The sequence below is a fragment of the Hyla sarda genome, chromosome 7 (assembly GCF_029499605.1).
Source record: "Hyla sarda isolate aHylSar1 chromosome 7, aHylSar1.hap1, whole genome shotgun sequence".
Classification (NCBI taxonomy): domain Eukaryota; kingdom Metazoa; phylum Chordata; class Amphibia; order Anura; family Hylidae; genus Hyla; species Hyla sarda.
Window position 1 is genome coordinate 176,447,984 of NC_079195.1, and position 19,722 is coordinate 176,467,705.

At 46.5% G+C, this 19,722-nt stretch overlaps 1 protein-coding gene across 3 annotated transcripts in view; it reads left to right on the forward strand.

Annotated features, from left to right (window-relative positions):
• Positions 1 to 19,722, forward strand: part of LOC130282760 (L-threonine ammonia-lyase-like) — a 102,144-nt gene that overhangs the window by 63,029 nt on the left and 19,393 nt on the right. For all 3 annotated transcript variants that reach the window (XM_056531390.1, XM_056531391.1, XM_056531392.1), the window contains one exon: positions 17,536 to 17,611. In XM_056531390.1, coding sequence (XP_056387365.1) covers positions 17,536 to 17,611 — 76 coding nt within the window. The remainder of the gene's footprint in view (positions 1 to 17,535; positions 17,612 to 19,722) is intronic.

Consider the following 19,722-nt stretch of genomic DNA (forward strand, 5'->3'; position numbering starts at 1 on the left):
TGAGCACCGGGTGATTATGTTCTGTATATCTCGTTTCAAGTTTGTATATGAATATTGAGATAAAGAACTTTTTAAGTGCAATTCCCAGTCGTTATGATTTTTTTCAGAAGTAATACAAAATCAAACCTATATAAGTAGGGTATCATTTTAACCATATGGACCTACAGAATGAAGATAAGGTTTTTTTTTTTTAGCGAAAAATGCACTGTGTAGAAACGGAAGCCCCCAAAATTTACAAAATGGCATTTTTTCTTCAATTTTGTCACACAGTGAATTTTTTTTCTGTTTCCCTGTGGATTTTTTGGTAAAATGGCTAATATCACTGCAAAGTAGAATTGGTGGCACAAAAAATAAGCCATAGTATGGAATTTTAGGTGCAAAATTGAAAGCTTTATGATCTTTAGAAGGTGAAGAGGAAAAAATGAAAATGCAAAAACAGAAAAACCCTGTGCCCTTAAGGGTTAAGCGTACTGGAGCGCATTTTACTCCCCTCATAAGTGCATACTACGTACGTACATCTAAGGTGTACCATTTTGTTTCTGTTAAAGTCCTAAGGGCCTAGTTACTGGGAAAGGCCCACCAAAAGTACACACCTGCTGGTGTTGTAGACAAATACTGTTTTAAGCATACTAGAGCGCATTGTACTCCCCTCATAAGTGCATACCATGTAAGTACATCTAAGGGGTGTGCCATTTTGTTCCTGTTAAAATCCTAAGGGCCTAGTTACTTTGAAAGGCCAGCCAAAAGTACACACCTGCTGCTGTTCTAGACAATTACTGTTTTAAGAGTAGTGGAGCGAACTGTACTCCCCTCATAAGTGCATACCCCATACGTACATCTAAGTGGTGTGCCATTTTGTTCCTGTTAAAGTCTTAAGGTCCTAGTTACTGTGAAAGGCCAGGCAAAAGTACACACCTGCTGGTTTTGTAGACAAATACTGTTTTAAGCGTAGTGGAGCGTATTGTACTCTATACCCTCATTGTACCCTCATATACGCACTAAATATGTCCGGCAGAGAAGTGCCAGGACATCAGGTGCTGGCAGAGGTCGCAGCAGACTAGGGACGAGTGGCAGCAGGAGTCGCAGCGAGAGGCCTGAGCTCCCGTTATCAGCTAGCGGTCGTGTCTCGACCAGCAACCCATCTGCTGTTATCGCTTGGTTAACACGGTCATCCACTTCAGCACAAGTGACATCTGACACCCCCCGTCAACAGTCGGTGGGTTCCTCAGACGCTAGGCGGGCAAGTAGTTATGAGGAGAGTGGCGTGGGAGGTGGTGTTGCGAGCGTTCAGGCTCCTGAAGCAGACACTGTTGAGGAACCTGAGGAGGACATCAGTGACGTGCAGACACAACTCGATGATGATGAAGCCAATCGCACTTGGGAGTTGGGTGCAGAAGGGGCTTCATCATCATCAGGAGAAGAGGGTTGCAGGTTGCCCGTGAGGCAGCAGCTGAGAAAGCAAGATGGTAAAATGGCTGGCAGTCAGCATGGTGGCAGAAGTGGAAAGTCTGGAGCCAAACGTGCCCGAGGTAGACCACCTGCTTCGCGGCAATGTACCTGCCCGGGAGGTAGTGGAACAGGGGTTCCTGGAGTCGGCGGTAGTAGCAGTCAATCAGAGTGGACTGTGGCTGGGAAAATCAGCTACTCGGCAGTGTGGCAGTTTTTCATCAAGCATCCGGAGGAGGTTAAAATTGCAACATTCAAGATGTGTCAGTAGAAGGTGAAGCGTGGCCAGGGTCCCAATGTTGGCACCACGGCCCTGCGTCAACATATCCAGCGTCACCATAAAGCGGCCTGGGAGAACCGTGGCTCCAATGTGGTGGTCCAGCCTGCTGCATCACCCAGTGGCACGCCGCTCCCTATTTCAGCCAACCAAGGCTTCACCACCTCAGCCGAAGGGAGCTATGTGTCATACCCATTTTATGTATCTCCAGATGCTCCTGCTTCTCCTACTTTGAGTCAGTCATTCCACCAGCAATACATTGGCGAAGCCATGACCAAGACACAACAGTATGCGCCCACTCATCCAATGGCACAGAAGCTGAATGTTCTCCTGTCCAAGTTGCTGGTGCTACAGTCCCTCCTTTTTCAAGTGGTGACACTGCACCTTTCAGAGAACTGATGGCTTGTGCCGAGCTGAGGTGGAGAGTCCCAAGCCGTCATTTCTTTGTGAAAAAGGCAGTACCAGCCCTGCACAATTTTGTGGAACAGAAGGTGGGCCAGTCCTTGAGCCTGTCGGTGTGTACCAAAGATCCCGGCAGCGCAGACGTGTGGAGCTGTAACTATGGTCAGGGACAATACATGTCCTTTATGGCCCCCTGGGTGAATGTGGTTCCTGCACAGCCACAACAGCAACTTGGGCAGGTCATGCTCTCAGGCTGTTGGTCCTGCTGACAGTGTACAACTCAGCCTCCTCATCCTCCACAAGTCTCAGTGCCCCTCCAGAATACCATGTGTGCAGGGCACTGCGGTATCACGCTGTTCTTCACATGATTTGCCTTGGCGAACTGAGTCACACAGGGGAAGTCATTCATCAAGAAATTGAATCATGGCTTACTCCACTAAAACTGGAAATGGGAACCATGGTGACCGACAACGGGAAGAACATCTTGTCTGTGCTGTGACAAGGAAGCCTGAGCCATGCGCCCTGCATGGCACACGTGTTCAATCTGGTTGTCAAGTGGTTCCTGAAGTGTTCCCCCATCTGCAAGACATCCTAACAATGGGAAGGAAACTGTGCATGCACTTCAGCCACTCGTATACCCCAAAACACACCCTCCTGGAGCTGCAGCGTCAGAACTCCAACATAGTCTGATTTGCGACGTTTTCACATGTTGGAATACCACCCTCCATATGTTGGACCAACTATATGAACAGAGAAAATCCATCACCGATTTCTTGATGATCCAAGCGGATAGGGGGACTCCCCTTTGTAACTTCAATGTGAACCAGTGGCAGCTCATACGTGACACCTGCTGTTTGCTCAGGCCCTTTGAGGAAGCCACATTATTAGTCAGTCACCAGGATTATGGGATGAACTACGTCATTCCACTGCTTCATTTCCTACAACATGTGTTGAAAACGATGGTTGGTCAGGACACTGGAGACGTGGCGCCTACATCTCACAGCCACATGAGCTCTGTGGGGGCTGAACTGGAGGAGGAGGGGGGGAGGGGCACAATGGAGCACAGTTTAGGTTTCATGAAATGAGCAGTTTTTCTAGTCATCTGACAGGAGAGGAGCAGCAGGAGCAGCCAGTGGAGCTAGAGGGTTAAGAGGAAGGTGAGACAGAGGACCCAGACACACCATGGTAGTATGCAGTGGAGATGGAGGCAGGGAGTCCCTCCGAATCACTTGCACAAATGGCACAATGCATGCTCAATTGCTTGCGTAGTGACCGCCGAATTGTCACCAAGCAGGATGACTTCTGGCTCTCCACCTTATTGGACCCTCGCTACTGGCACAAAATGGGGGCCTTTTTTACACCCACTGAGAGGGAGGACAAACTGACCTACCACAGAGACATCCTACGTAGTTAATTGGCCAATGCCTATATGCGCCATCATCCATCCTCTTGCAGGTCTGGCTCGGGGGGCCCTCTACACTCACCTTCCACTGCCATGGCTGCTGGGGAGGTTTGGAATGGCAGGAGCAGTACCAGCTCAATCAGCAGCAGCCTCAGCCTCGCTGATGAGTAGCTTTCTACACCCACATAGTGAAGCAACCCATCAGCAGCAGGTAGACCTGGAGCAGGACCTGAACCAGCAGGTGGTGGCATACCTTAACATGACCATGCCAACACACCTTGAAGATCAGCTGGACTTCTGGGCAGCCAAACTTAGTTTGTGGCTGCAACTAGCAGAATTTGCCCTGGAAAAGCTGTCCTGCCTGACCAGTAGTGTGCCATCAGAGCGGGTGTTTAGTGCAGCGGGGGCCATGGTATCCCCAAGGAGAACTCGTCTGTCCATGAAAAATGTGGAGAGTCTGACCTTTGTGAAGATGAATCAGGCATGGATCAGCCAGGATTTCCACCCACCAATGCCTGATGCATCAGAGTAGATTGACCATGGTGCCACACCAACACTTCACAAATATGGATAGTGCAAAACATATTTAACGTCTTGCTCCCCGGTTACAAACATTCCTCCACATCAGACCACAAGTAAGTATTGAGAATATGCATTTGCTTTTCTTAGGATAAAATATATGGACCCAAATTCTTTTTTGAAATCAAACAAAAGGAAACGTGTGCAAAAAAACCCATGTGCCACCTACACCACCAAGTATTGATGTGATGCAAAGACCTCTAAAAGGTGGAAGGGAACAACGTATGGTCCATTGTAACCGGTAGGGGTAAAAACTTCCCCTGTAAGGCCCTACTCTCGCATTATTAATTCCCTTATTGGCACGTGTTACACGTCCTAAAAAGGGCTGTCCCACACAGGAACCTCTCCATATTTACACCTACAAACACTGACATTTCCCAGGGTTTTTAGGTGGAAATAGGGAGAGTTTCCTGTGTGGGGCCGCCCTTTTTAGGGCGAGTAACACTTGCCAAGAAGGGAATTAATAGGGCCAGAGTAGGACCTCACAGGGGAATTTTTTATCCCCACCTGCTACAATGCTAATACGTTGTTCCCTTCCACCTTTTCAAGGAAAGTGTTACTTGTCTTAAAAAGGACGGCCCCACACAGGAACCTCTCTCTTTTTCCACCTAAAAACCCTGGGAAATGGCAGTGTTTGTAGGTGGAAATAGAGAGAAGTTCCTGTGTGGGGCCACCCTTTTTTAGGGCGAATAACACTTGCCAAGAAGGGTATTAATAATGCGAGAGTAGGGCCATACAGGGGAAGTTTTTACCCCCACCGGTGTTACGCCGAGCGCTCCGGGTCCCCGCTCCTCCCCGGAGCGCTCGCAACATTCTCGCAATTGCAGCGCCCCGGTCAGACCTGCTGACCGGATGCGCTGCGATACCTCTCCCAGCCGGGATGCGATTCGCTATGCGGCAGGCGCCCGCTCGCGATGCGCATCCCGGCTCCCGTACCTGACTCGCTCTCCGTCGGTCTTGTCCCGGCGCGCGCGGCCCCGCTCCCTAGGGCGCGCGCGCGCCGGGTCTCTGCGATTTAAAGGGCCAGTGTGCCGCTGATTGGCGCCTGGTTCTAATTAGTGAATTCACCTGTGCACTTCCCTATATAACCTCACTTCCCCTTCCCTTCCTTGCCGGATCTTGTTGCCATCGTGCCAGTGAAAGCGTTTCCCAGTGTGTTCCTAGCCTGTGTTCCAGACCTCCTGCCGTTGCCCCTGACTACGATCCTTGCTGCCTGCCCCGACCTTCTGCTACGTCCGACCTTGCTCTTGTCTACTCCCTTGTACCGCGCCTATCTTCAGCAGTCAGAGAGGTTGAGCCGTTGATAGTGGATACGACCTGGTTGCTACCGCCGCTGCAAGACCATCCCGCTTTGCGGCGGGCTCTGGTGAAAACCAGTAGCAGCTTAGAACCGGTCCACTAGCACGGTCCACGCCAATCCCTCTCTGGCACAGAGGATCCACCTCCTGCCAGCCGAATCGTGACAGTAGATCCGGCCATGGATCCCGCTGAAGTTCCACTGCCAGTTGTTGCCGACCTCACCACTGTGGTCGCCCAGCAGTCACAACAGATAGCGCAACAAGGCCACCAGCTGTCTCAACTGACCGTGATGCTACAGCAGCTACTACCACAGCTTCAGCAATCATCTCCTCCGCCAGCTCCTGCACCTCCTCCGCAGCGAGTGGCCGCTTCCGGCCTACGACTTTCCTTGCCGGATAAATTTGATGGGGACTCTAACTTTTGCCGTGGCTTTCTTTCACAATGTTCCCTGCACTTGGAGATGATGTCGGACCAGTTTCCTACTGAAAGGTCTAAGGTGGCTTTCGTAGTCAGCCTTCTGTCTGGGAAAGCTCTGTCATGGGCCACACCGCTCTGGGACCGCAATGACCCCGTCACTGCCTCTGTACACTCCTTCTTCTCGGAAATTCGAAGTGTCTTTGAGGAACCTGCCCGAGCCTCTTCTGCTGAGACTGCCCTGCTGAACCTGGTCCAGGGTAATTCTTCCGTTGGCGAGTACGCCATCCAATTCCGTACTCTTGCTTCCGAATTATCCTGGAATAATGAGGCCCTCTGCGCGACCTTTAAAAAAGGCCTATCCAGCAACATTAAAGATGTTCTGGCCGCACGAGAAATTCCTGCTAACCTGCATGAACTTATTCATCTTGCCACTCGCATTGACATGCGTTTTTCCGAAAGGCGTCAGGAGCTCCGCCAGGATATGGACTTTATTCGCACGAGGCGTTTTTTCTCCCCGGCTCCTCTCTCCTCTGGTCCTCTGCAATCCGTTCCTGTGCCTCCCGCCGTGGAGGCTATGCAAGTTGACCGGTCTCGCTTGACACCTCAAGAGAGGACACGACGCCGCATGGAGAATCTTTGCCTGTACTGTGCCGGTACCGAACACTTCCTGAAGGATTGTCCTATCCGTCCTCCCCGCCTGGAAAGACGTACGCTGACTCCGCACAAAGGTGAGACAGTTCTTGATGTCAACTCTGCTTCTCCACGCCTTACTGTGCCTGTGCGGATATCTGCCTCTACCTTCTCCTTCTCTACTAAGGCCTTCTTGGATTCCGGATCTGCAGGAAAATTTATTTTGGCCTCTCTCATCAACAGGTTCAACATCCCAGTGACCAGTCTCGCCAGACCCCTCTACATCAATTGTGTTAACAATGAAAGATTGGACTGTGCCGTGCGTTACCGCACGGAACCCCTCCTAATGTGCATCGGACCTCATCACGAAAAAATTGAGTTTTTGGTCCTCTCCAATTGCACTTCCGAAATTCTCCTTGGACTACCGTGGCTTCAACGCCATTCCCCAACCCTTGATTGGTCCACAGGAGAGATCAAGAGCTGGGGTACTTCTTGTTTCAAGGACTGTCTTAAACCGGTTCCCAGTACTCCCTGCCGTGACCCTGTGGTTCCCCCTGTAACCGGTCTCCCTAAGGCTTATATGGACTATGCTGACGTATTTTGCAAAAAGCAAGCTGAGACTTTACCCCCTCACAGGCCTTTTGACTGTCCTATTGACCTCCTCCCGGGCACTACTCCACCCCGGGGCAGAATTTATCCTCTGTCCGCCCCAGAGACTCTTGCTATGTCTGAATACATCCAGGAAAATTTAAAAAAGGGGTTTATCCGCAAATCCTCCTCTCCTGCCGGAGCTGGATTTTTCTTTGTGTCCAAAAAGGATGGCTCCCTACGTCCTTGCATTGATTACCGCGGACTTAATAAAATCACGGTAAAGAACCGCTACCCCCTACCTCTTATCTCTGAACTCTTTGATCGCCTTCAAGGTGCCCACATCTTTACCAAACTGGACTTAAGAGGTGCATATAATCTCATCCGCATCAGGGAGGGGGACGAATGGAAAACTGCATTTAACACCAGAGATGGACACTTTGAGTATCTGGTCATGCCCTTTGGCCTGTGCAACGCCCCTGCCATCTTCCAAGACTTTGTTAATGAAATTTTTCGTGATCTCTTATATTCCTGTGTTGTTGTGTATCTGGACGATATTCTGATTTTTTCTGCCAACTTAGAAGAACATCGCCAGCATGTCCGCATGGTTCTTCAGAGACTTCGAGACAATCAACTTTATGCCAAAATGGAGAAATGTCTGTTTGAATGTCAATCTCTTCCTTTCCTAGGATACTTGGTCTCTGGCCAGGGACTACAAATGGACCCAGATAAACTCTCTGCCGTCTTAGATTGGCCACGCCCCTCCGGACTCCGTGCTATCCAACGTTTTTTGGGGTTCGCCAATTATTACAGACAATTCATTCCACATTTTTCCACTATTGTGGCTCCTATCGTGGCTTTAACCAAGAAGAATGCCAATCCTAAGTCCTGGTCTCCCCAAGCGGAAGACGCATTTAAACGGCTCAAGTCTGCCTTTTCTTCTGCTCCCGTGCTCTCCAGACCTGACCCATCTAAACCCTTCCTATTGGAGGTTGATGCCTCCTCAGTGGGAGCTGGAGCGGTCCTTCTACAAAAAAATTCTTCTGGGCATGCTGTTACTTGTGGTTTTTTTTCTAGGACCTTCTCTCCGGCGGAGAGGAACTACTCCATCGGGGATCGAGAACTACTGGCCATTAAATTGGCACTTGAGGAATGGAGGCATCTGCTGGAGGGATCAAAATTTCCAGTTATCATTTACACCGATCACAAGAATCTCTCCTATCTCCAGTCTGCCCAACGGCTGAATCCTCGCCAGGCCAGGTGGTCGTTGTTCTTTGCCCGTTTTAACTTTGAAATTCATTTTCGCCCTGCCGACAAGAACATTAGGGCCGATGCTCTCTCTCGTTCCTCGGATGCCTCGGAAGTAGAGGTCTCTCCGCAACACATCATTCCTCCTGACTGTCTGATCTCCACTTCTCCAGTCTCCATCAGGCAAACTCCTCCAGGGAAGACCTTCGTTTCTCCACGCCAACGTCTCGGGATTCTCAAATGGGGTCACTCCTCCCACCTCGCAGGCCATGCGGGCATCAAAAAGTCCTTGCAACTCATCTCTCGTTTCTATTGGTGGCCGACTCTGGAGACGGATGTTGTTGATTTTGTGCGGGCCTGTACTGTCTGTGCCCGGGATAAGACTCCTCGCCAGAAGCCTGCTGGTCTCCTTCATCCTCTGCCTGTCCCCGAACAGCCTTGGTCTCTGATTGGTATGGACTTTATAACAGACTTACCCCCATCCCGTGGCAACACTGTTGTTTGGGTGGTCGTTGATCGATTTTCCAAGATGGCACATTTTATTCCTCTTCCTGGTCTCCCTTCAGCGCCTCAGTTGGCAAAACAATTTTTTGTACACATTTTTCGTCTTCACGGTTTGCCCACACAGATCGTCTCGGATAGAGGCGTCCAATTCGTGTCTAAATTCTGGAGGGCCCTCTGTAAACAGCTCAAGATTAAATTAAATTTCTCTTCTTCTTATCATCCCCAATCCAATGGGCAAGTAGAAAGAATTAACCAGGTCCTGGGTGACTATTTACGGCATTTTGTTTCCTCCCGCCAGGATGACTGGGCAGATCTTCTACCATGGGCCGAATTTTCATACAACTTCAGAGTCTCAGAATCTTCTGCTAAGTCCCCATTTTTCGTGGTGTACGGCCGTCACCCTCTTCCCCCCCTCCCTACTCCCTTGCCCTCTGGTTTGCCCGCTGTGGATGAAGTGACTCGTGATCTTTCCACCATATGGAAAGAGACCCAAAATTCTCTTTTACAGGCTTCATCCCGCATGAAAAGGTTTGCCGATAAGAAAAGAAGAACTCCCCCCATTTTTGCGCCCGGAGACAAGGTATGGCTCTCCGCTAAATATGTCCGCTTTCGTGTCCCCAGTTACAAACTGGGACCACGCTATCTTGGTCCTTTCAAAGTCTTGTGCCAGATTAATCCTGTCTCTTACAAACTCCTTCTTCCTCCTTCTCTCCGTATTCCCAATGCCTTCCATGTCTCTCTCCTTAAACCACTCATCATTAATCGCTTCTCTCCCAAATTTGTTTCTCCCACTCCTGTTTCCGGCTCTTCTGACGTCTTCTCCGTGAAGGAGATTCTGGCCTCCAAGACGGTCAGAGGAAAAAAAATTTTCCTGGTGGATTGGGAGGGCTGTGGTCCCGAAGAGAGATCCTGGGAACCTGAGGACAACATTCTAGACAAAAGTCTTGTCCTCAGGTTCTCAGGCTCCAAGAGGAGGGGGAGACCCAAGGGGGGGGTACTGTTACGCCGAGCGCTCCGGGTCCCCGCTCCTCCCCGGAGCGCTCGCAACATCCTCGCAATTGCAGCGCCCCGGTCAGACCTGCTGACCGGGTGCGCTGCGATACCTCTCCCAGCCGGGATGCGATTCGCTATGCGGCAGGCGCCCGCTCGCGATGCGCATCCCGGCTCCCGTACCTGACTCGCTCTCCGTCGGTCTTGTCCCGGCGCGCGCGGCCCCGCTCCCTAGGGCGCGCGCGCGCCGGGTCTCTGCGATTTAAAGGGCCAGTGTGCCGCTGATTGGCGCCTGGTTCTAATTAGTGAATTCACCTGTGCACTTCCCTATATAACCTCACTTCCCCTTCCCTTCCTTGCCGGATCTTGTTGCCATCGTGCCAGTGAAAGCGTTTCCCAGTGTGTTCCTAGCCTGTGTTCCAGACCTCCTGCCGTTGCCCCTGACTACGATCCTTGCTGCCTGCCCCGACCTTCTGCTACGTCCGACCTTGCTCTTGTCTACTCCCTTGTACCGCGCCTATCTTCAGCAGTCAGAGAGGTTGAGCCGTTGCTAGTGGATACGACCTGGTTGCTACCGCCGCTGCAAGACCATCCCGCTTTGCGGCGGGCTCTGGTGAAAACCAGTAGCAGCTTAGAACCGGTCCACTAGCACGGTCCACGCCAATCCCTCTCTGGCACAGAGGATCCACCTCCTGCCAGCCGAATCGTGACAACCGGTTACAATGAACCATACATTGTTCCCTTCCACCTTTTAGAGGTCTTTGCATCACATCAATACTTGGTGGTGTAGGTGGCACATGGTGTTTTTTGCACACCTTACCTTTTGTTTTATTTCAAAAAATTTGGGGTACATATATTTTATCCTAAGAATATTATTAAAAGTTAAGTTTTACATAATGCATATCCTCAATACTTACTTATGCACACTAACACTTTTACTAAAGAGACCGTTTTCTTCTGCCTACCTGCCTTAGCTACTATTCGGATCCTGTCACCCGCCTGATGCCACACATCTGATGCCAAGTTCTCCTTTTTTCACCCACCTTCATCACCAGGTACTGGCATTGCCACTCACCGCCCCACTATGTCACTGGGTCACTTTCAGGACTCCTGATGCTGCTGATGCCACCTCCAGGCTGTCTCATACTGCCACCATATGTTCTCCCCATGCTGTGGCCCCCTCCAGGCTGTCTCATTCTGCCACCAAATGTTCTCCTCATGCTGCTGCCACCTCCAGTCTGTCTCATTCTGCCACTATATGGTCTCCTCAAGCTTCCGCCACTTCCAGGCTGTGTCGTTCAGCCACTATATGGTCTCCTCTTGCTGCCGCCAACTGCAGGCTGTGTCATTCAGCCACTATATGGTCTCCTCTTGCTGCCGCCAACTCCACGCTGTGCCATTCAGCCACTATATGGTCTCCTCTTGCTCCCGCCAACTCCAGGCTGTGCCATTCAGCCACTATATGGTCTCCTCTTGCTGCCACCAACTCCAGGCTGTGCCATTCAGCCACTATATGGTCTCTGCTTGCTGCTGCCAACTTCAGGCTGTGCCATTCAGTCAATATATGGTCTCCTCATGATTCTGCCACCTCCAGGCTGTGTCACTGTACCACCATGTGGTCTCCTCATGCTGCTGGCACATTAAATAAAACTTTTTAGGTACATCTATTTGAAATCTTAAAAATTTAAAAAAATATCTTTAATCTTTTCAATTGTGAGGACCTATGGTCTTGTCAGGCTGTTGCCACCTCCAGGCTGGGTCATTCAGCCACTATATGGTCTCCTCATGCTGCCACCACCTACACGCTGTGTCATTCAGCCACTATATGGTCTCCTCATGCTGCCACCACCTGCATGCTGTGTCATGCAGCCACTATATGGTCTCCTCATGCTGCTGCCACCTCCACGCTGTGTCTTTCAGCCACTATATGGTCTCCTCATACTGATGCCACCTCCAGTGATTTTAATAATGACGCCTCTAATCTGCATGTAATACTGAATAACAGTATTATTTCACTAACTCAGTACACACCCTATGCGTGTTACAGCAAGGCAAAGTGTTCTACACCCCTATTGAGGCTCTCTGTAGGCCAGAAATAGCTATTTTTAACAGAGATTCTCTGCAAACAAAATCGGACCGAACCACATTTTTTAAAAATTTGCTCATCTCTACTTCCAACTATATCCTTACTCTGTAGTGGTAAGAAGCATTCAAAACAGGCGCTGTAGGGATGGGGTATGGGTAACTTTAAAACCCTGATGTCCCCCATAAGGCACAAACAACCCATAAGGTATAAACCAAGTCTAAATCATACTTCCTTATGCTAAGTAGCAAGGCAATTTCCTTACGTTGAAGACGACTCTTGACTTTTTTTCAACCTTACAAACTATGTAACTATGTAAGAGAGCTAGTATGCATGTTAAAAGATATTTGAAACCCAACCTACTACCTAAAGAATCAGGCCATAGAGGACATCAACTTGCAAATTTGCTTAGTACTGCATACTAAGATGTCAAACTTGTCCCCAAAAAATCCTCAGTCTTAGTATAGACTGGAGCAACCAAGCACCATCCTACATTCGGTGAGGCATCAGTGGTGCTGGGACATTTGCCTTTCTATGGAATTCAATCTTTAGTTTTCATCCACTAACTATTCATCTTAGAATGTGTTAAAGGGGTACTCCAGTAGAAAACAATTTTTTTAAATCAACTGGTGCCAGAAAGTTAAACAGATTTGTAAATTACTTTTATTTAAAAATCTTAAAGGGGTATTCCTGCCAAATACATCTTATCCCCTATCCAAAGGATAGGGGATAAGATGTCTGATCCCGGGGAGATCAGATATCTTATCCCCTATCCTTTGGATAGGGGATACAATGTATTTGGCCAGAATACACATTTAATCCTTCCAGTACTTATCAGCTGCTTCAGTCTGACCACAGTGCTCTCTGCTGACACCTCTGTCCATGTCAGGAACTGTCCAATGAAGGATAGGTTTGCTATGGGCATTTGCTTGTACTCTGGGCAGTTCCTGACATGGACAGAGGTGTCAGCAGAGAGCACGGTGGTCAGACTGAAAAGAACTCCATTAAGAAATGCAACTTCCTGTGGAGCATACAGCAGCTTATAAGTACTGAAAGGATTAAGATGTTTTAATAGAAGTAATTTACAAATCTGTTTAACTTTCTGGAGTCAGTTGATTTAAAAAAAATTGTTTTTCAGTGGTGTACCTCTTTAAGTAAATAACAACTTGGAGCCTGTTTATTATAAATCCCAATTTGTGATCTGCCCATTGTTGTATAGGGAGATATGGTAGGACAAAGATGGAGGTAAGAAGAGTTCTCATCAAACTGATGATGAAATACGTGTAACATCTATGTATGAGCAGTCACTCGTCTATCACCTTCTGTGATCTGTGACCTTATACTGGGAGGAGCATATGTGCAAGAGCTGGAGAGCCACAGATTGGGAATCCCTATATCAGAGGACCTCTCCTTATGCTTTATTCTTCAAGTGAGCCTACATTAAGACTTTTACTTTTATCTAAAGTTTATTTTAAAGCTTGTCATGTCTGGCCCCCATATGTAATGTACTCAGTCTAATGTATAGGAAGCTAAAAATAAAAGGCAAGTTGGTGAAAAAAAAAAGGAGGTAAAAGTGGGTGTCTAAAGACTCGGTGACATGGAGGAAATTTGAGCATATTGAATTTATAAAATGTACAAAACAAAGTATGAAGTTGTATCATATAAAAAAAAGCCCTTCTGTAGGACACATGTCTGTATCTCAATAATTGGAATATATCAGCTATGCCAAGTAAAATCAAGCACATAGATTACCGTTTTCTTCCATTACATCTTCCCATTGTTTAGTGGTATCCTAAATGCATTAGTAAATTCAATGGTCTAACAGGTAGTGCAAACTTTTGCGCCAGATTAATTACAGTGACTCATGTTGGTTTAGATCAACTATTATAGTTCCTCAACCTTGAGAACAGTTTACACAACCACAGTTGTCTCTCTGTTGTCTCTAATATTGGTTATCACGCTTGGTTGTACGCACTTATAAGTAAGCTACCTATACTCACTCTTTTAGATAAACTATTAGCTGGCTTACTGTACTCCAAAATGTTATGCCACAATTTTGGGGCAATTATTGGTGCATGGAGTCCCACATGAACCAAACCCACAAGTCCCTGCCTGTTTTCTGCTAAGTTATGCCCCCTTGCAGAGGCGCCATGCACAAAAGTCTCTAATAGGTGTGTAGAACTGGCAATAAGTACGGCATCGGTCATGATAGCAAGTTTTTTTTGGGCACATGTCAACTAATTTCTGGCACATTTGCAGTAGAAAATCTTCCCCAGTATATCTTTGCATATTTGTTTTTTTATTTTGTTTCTGACACATACAGCCCATAAGTGAGAATGACAGCAAGAGCTATAAACAAAATGGCATACTTCTTAAATAAGGAAATGCAACATGGATCAGAGATCTTGTTTTAATACATTAAAGGGGTACTCTGGTACTAAACAACTTAACCCCTATCCACAGGATATGACGTAAGTGTCTGATCGCGGTGGGTTTGACCAACGCTTTGTGCAGTGGTCCACACAGCTCCGTGCATGGGGAGAGCTGGGGCACCAAGCAGGAGATCGTGAGGGGTCCCAGCATTCAGACCCCTCGCGATCAGGCACTTATCCCCTTTTCTGTGGATAGGGGATAAGTTGTCACTTTAGTGAATCAGAACGACAGCTCACCTCCTCCTTCCTGCACCTGTGCGCGGGCCTGATCAGCAGCGTCCGGACCTACACTCCGTCGCGTTTCGGACCTACACTCGGTCCTTAGTCATGCCATGACTAAGGACCGAGTGTAGGTCCGAAACGCGTCGGCTTATTTGTCTTGTCGGAACTGACCCAATAAAAGAAGAAGTTGTTTTTTACCTGCAAACCTGTGCTGGACCGTTTTCTTAAGTTGTCACTTTAAGAACTAAATGGGACAAAACTTTGTTATTTACATTGTGTGAAGTTTTAAAGTGTCTAAAGACAGGATTTCTGGAAAAATATAATATTACAGGTTATGGATAGTAGATCTATTTGGGTAGAACATTTATCCAGGGATGTATTCTGATGCCATGTTGGCGTCCTCTGTCATGGGGCAATTGGCATCAGCCTCATGGGGTGTTTTGCCTTCCTCTGGATCAACACAATAGAGTTTTCAGTTGAACTTGATGGACTCTTGTCTTTTTTTTTTTTTTTACTCTACAAACGATTTAAGGGGTACTACAGTGGAAAATCTTTTTTTTTTTTTTTTTAAATCAACTGGTGCCAGAAAGTTAAACAGATTTGTAAATTACTTCTATTAAAAAATCTTAATCCTTCCAGTACTTATTAGCTGCTGAATACTACAGAGAAAATTCTTTTCTTTTTGGAACACAGTGCTCTCGGCTGACATCTCTGTCCATTTTAGGAAATGTCCAGAGCAGCATATGTTTGCTATGGGGATTTTCTCCTACTCTGGACAGTTCTTAATATGGACAGATATGACAGCAGAGAGCACTGTGCTCGTGATGTCAGCAGGGAGTTCTGTGTTCCAAAAAGAAAATAATTTCCTCTGTAGTATTCAGCAGCTAATAAGTACTGGTGGGATTAAGATTTTTTAATAGAAGTAATTTGAAAATATGTTTAACTTTCTGGCACCAGTTGATTAAAAAAAAAAAAAAAAAAAGTTTTCCACCGGAGTACCCCTTTAACTATGTAACAATCTCTGTGGCTCCATTGCATACATTAACCCCTTAACGACGAAGGACGTATATGTACCCGCGTCATATCGGGTCGGTCCCGGTAGCTATCAACGGCCGGGACCCGCGGCTAACCGCCGCATCTGAAATGAATGTCAAAGTAACCCGGCTGCTCAGTCGGGCTGTTCGGGACCGCTGCGGTGAAATCGCGGCATCCCGAACAGTTTACAGGACACCGGGAGGGCCCTTACCTGCCTCCTTGGTGTCCAATCAAGGAATGACTGCTCCGTGCCTGAGATCCAGGCAGGAGCAGTCAAGCGCCGATAACACTGATCACAGGCGTGTTAATACATGCCAGGGATCAGCATGAGAGATCAGTGTGTGCAGTGTTATAGGTCCCTATAGGAGCTATAACACTGCAAAAAAAAAGTTTAAAAAAAGTGTTAATAAAGGTCATTTAACCCCTTCCCTAATAAAAGTTTGAATCACCCCCCTTTTCCCATAAAAAAAATAAAACAGTGTAAATAAAAATAAACATATGTGATATCGCCGCGTGCGTAAATGTCCGACCTATAAAAATATATTGTTAATTAAACCGCACGGTCAATGGCGTACCCGTAAAAAAAATTCCAAAGTCCAAAAAAGCTTATTTTTGGTAACTTTTTATACCATTAACCCCTTAAGGACCAAGGACGTAACAGTACGTCCTTGGTCCTGCTCTTCTGATATAATGCGGGGTTACACGGTAACCCCGCATCATATCATGGTGGGCCCGGCGTCATAGTGAAGCCGGGACCTGCCTCTAATAGCGCGCAGCGCCGATAGCGGCGCCGCGCACTATTAACCCTTTAGCCTTGAAAGCTGACGGTTAACTCAGTGGGCTGTTCGGGATAGCCGCGGCGAAATCGCGGCATCCCGAACAGCTTACAGGACAGCGGGAGGGCCCCTACCTGCCTCCTCGCTGTCCGATCGCCGAATGACTGCTCAGTGCCTGAGGTCCAGGCATGAGCAGTCATGCGGCAGAATCGTCGATCACTGGTTTCCTATGAGAAACCAGTGATCAATGATGAAGATCAGTGTGTGCAGTGTTATAGGTCCCTATGGGACCTATAACACTGCAAAAAAAAAAAGTGAAAAAAAAGTGAATAAAGATCATTTAACTCCTCCCCTATTAAAAGTTTGAATCACCCCCCTTTTCCCATAAAAAAAAAAAAAACACAGTGTAGATAAAAATAAAAATAAACATATATGGTATCACCACGTGCGGAAATGTCCGAATTATAAAAATATATCATTAATTAAACCGCTCGGTCAATGGCGTGCGCGCAAAAAAATTCCAAAGTCCAAAATAGTGCATTTTTGGTCACTTTTTATATCATTTAAAAATTTATAAAAACCGATCAATAAGTCCTATCAATGCAAAAATGGTACCGTTAAAAACTACAGATCACGGCGCAAAAAATGAGCCCTCATACCGCCCCATATACGGAAAAATAAAAAAGTTATAGGGGTCAGAAGATGACAATTTTAAACGTATTAATTTTCCTGCATGTAGTTATGATTTTTTCCAGAAGTCCGACAAAATCAAACCTATATAAGTAGGGTATCATTTTAATTGTATGGACCTACAGAATAAATATAAGGTGTCAATTTTACCGAAAAATGTACTACGTAGAAACGGAAGCCCCCAAAATTTACAAAACAGCTTTTTTTTTTTTTATTTTGTCGCACAATTATTTTTTTTTCCCTTTCACCGGAGATTTTTGGGTAAAATGACTAATGTCACTGCAAAGTAAAATTGGTGATGCAAAAAATAAGCCATAATATGGATTTTTAGGTGGAAAATTGAAAGGGTTATGATTTTTAAAATGTAAGGAGGAAAAAACGAAAGTGCAAAAACTGAAAAACCCTGTGTCCTTAAGGGGTTAAGCACCATGTATCTTTTACGATGATCAATAAACTTCTGTCCCTAAGGGGCAGTGGAGGCATAACATTTTAATGTTTCTACATGTACTTTTTAGACTTGGGTGGACCTTCGTTTGGTGCAAATACCATAAAGCTGACCAAGAAGCTTATAGACCAAGTGATATCAGTGAGGTGAGTACCACCGTTCTTACAGCTTAATGGGGTATTCTCAGGTTCTTATTCTCAGATGAGTGAAAAAGTGTGTAACATGGGTGAGGCTGATGTACAACTGAAGCAATGAACATTGTAGGCTATAACAAGCTCTATAGGCTTCCACATAGTGTTTCAATTGCATGTACTCTAGATATCTAGTTGGCATGTGGGACCAGGAAGGACAGTCTCATATGATCTCAAAAGAGAGCCCTCCATAAAACATGATACTGTCAAGACTGGAAAGCATTCAACACATAGGAAGGGAAGCATGTGTTCCCTTAGACAGAGGTAAGTGGGATATCGTGATATTGGGGAAGATAGAACAGGGTGACTTCTGCCAACATCTGAGTATCCAATGGGAGCTCAAGGATGACCAAACTCTGTGGCGTTTGCCTTGAGGACATGAGGGGGTTCTATATGAGAGGTTGTGGCCTGAATGTCTTATAGAGAAAGAAATCAGTGCCCCCCTGTCATGACCTCCTGCTAAGTAATAGGAAAGTGGATTGAGTAGGGTGAGTCCCCCTCCTGTGTCTTCCACTGTATTAAATTAAATATTAAAATGTTTTTGCCAGCTGTGGTGAGCCAAGCTCATTTTATGCCAAATAAAAAATGTTGCCACTCTTTTAGCAAGTACTAAGACAGATTTTTTAAATTATCTAAAAAAAAGAACTATTTTTGTTGCCCATAGCAACCAATCACAATTCAGCTTTCATTTTTTAAACTGATCAGGTAAAATGAAAGCTGAGCTTTGGTTGCTATGGGAAACAAAGTCAGTTTTTTCTGACCAACAAGCACTCCAATGTGTAGGATCCACTAATCCGAATAAAGGCAATGCCCTAGTGATAGGGAGCAACTCACGGGATCATGTTGTGCAGGTACGAGGCACAACTCTCAATATGGTTCAATTCAGTGGTATATTCACTATTGCTTTTCCCCAGAGGACAAGACTGCAGCTCCCCCTTACCTCGCAAACATGCGAGTAATACAAATAGAACAAAAGGGGAAATAATATCTACAATACTTGATGTAAGGGTAAGAATGGAGTGCTGCAAAAAAATTGGATATTAGGAAAATGTGTAATCACAATTTATTTCATGTAATGCGTTTCAGGATCGATCTGACCCTTTCTGAAGAAATGGTCAGATCGATCCCGAAACACGTTACAGGAAATAAATTGTGATTACACGTTGCTCATAATATCCGTTTTTTTGCAGCGCTCTGTTCTAACCCTTACATCAAGTATCGAAGATACTATTTCTATTAGTTTTTTTCTTTTAGACAGTTTTGAGAAATGAGGCCAAATTGTGCTGACCCAGTTCAGAATACCATATCCTGTCAGGCAGATGTTGTCTTCAGTGTTCGTCTTGGGCCCACTACTCAGGACTCAATATACTATATTGTTAAGCCATTCTTGTTATTCTGAAATTTTCTATGTTGCTTTTTCTTTAAGTTTGTTAGCAGAGAAAGTGCAGAGTGGATCAGGTGACTTGTCTGCCCCAATGGGAATCCTCCAAATTGCCCTGTATATAGTGTAGGGGGAGAGAGATGCCCAGAGTGGTTTCAGTTTCTGCTGTGGGCAGAGCACTCCTGAGGTACAGTGTGGAGAAGTTAGAGAGAGAAGTGTGAGTTGATCTGAGGAGGCCTCAAGTTTATCAGAAGTCTAATCCTGCGACCACGCATCTTCTAAGTAAAATCCCTATGCTCAGGTGAATGTCACAACCTAGCGGTAAGCACTAAACCCTGGGGAAGAAAGTCAGTAGTCTTCAGTTAGTCAGTCTGCAGCACCAAAGTCAGCGTTGGTTGTCATTCATCACAAGTCAGTCACCATACAGCACAGCACAAACAACTACAAGTCCTAGCAAGGCAGTTTACTTTGCACCTCCCTTTGCACAATTCTATGCTGTAAAGGAATTACCATTTATCCTGCCTCAGTAAAGAAAGTTATCTGTAACCTTGTATGAGAGTATTTATTGCCCCCCGGCTTGGCCCAGGAGAAGCTGTTTTAAACCTCGGACCACTTATAGGCTAACAGTGCCTTGGCGTCACGAGAAGGTTAACTTCAAGTTATCCACCCCGTAGACACCACAAAA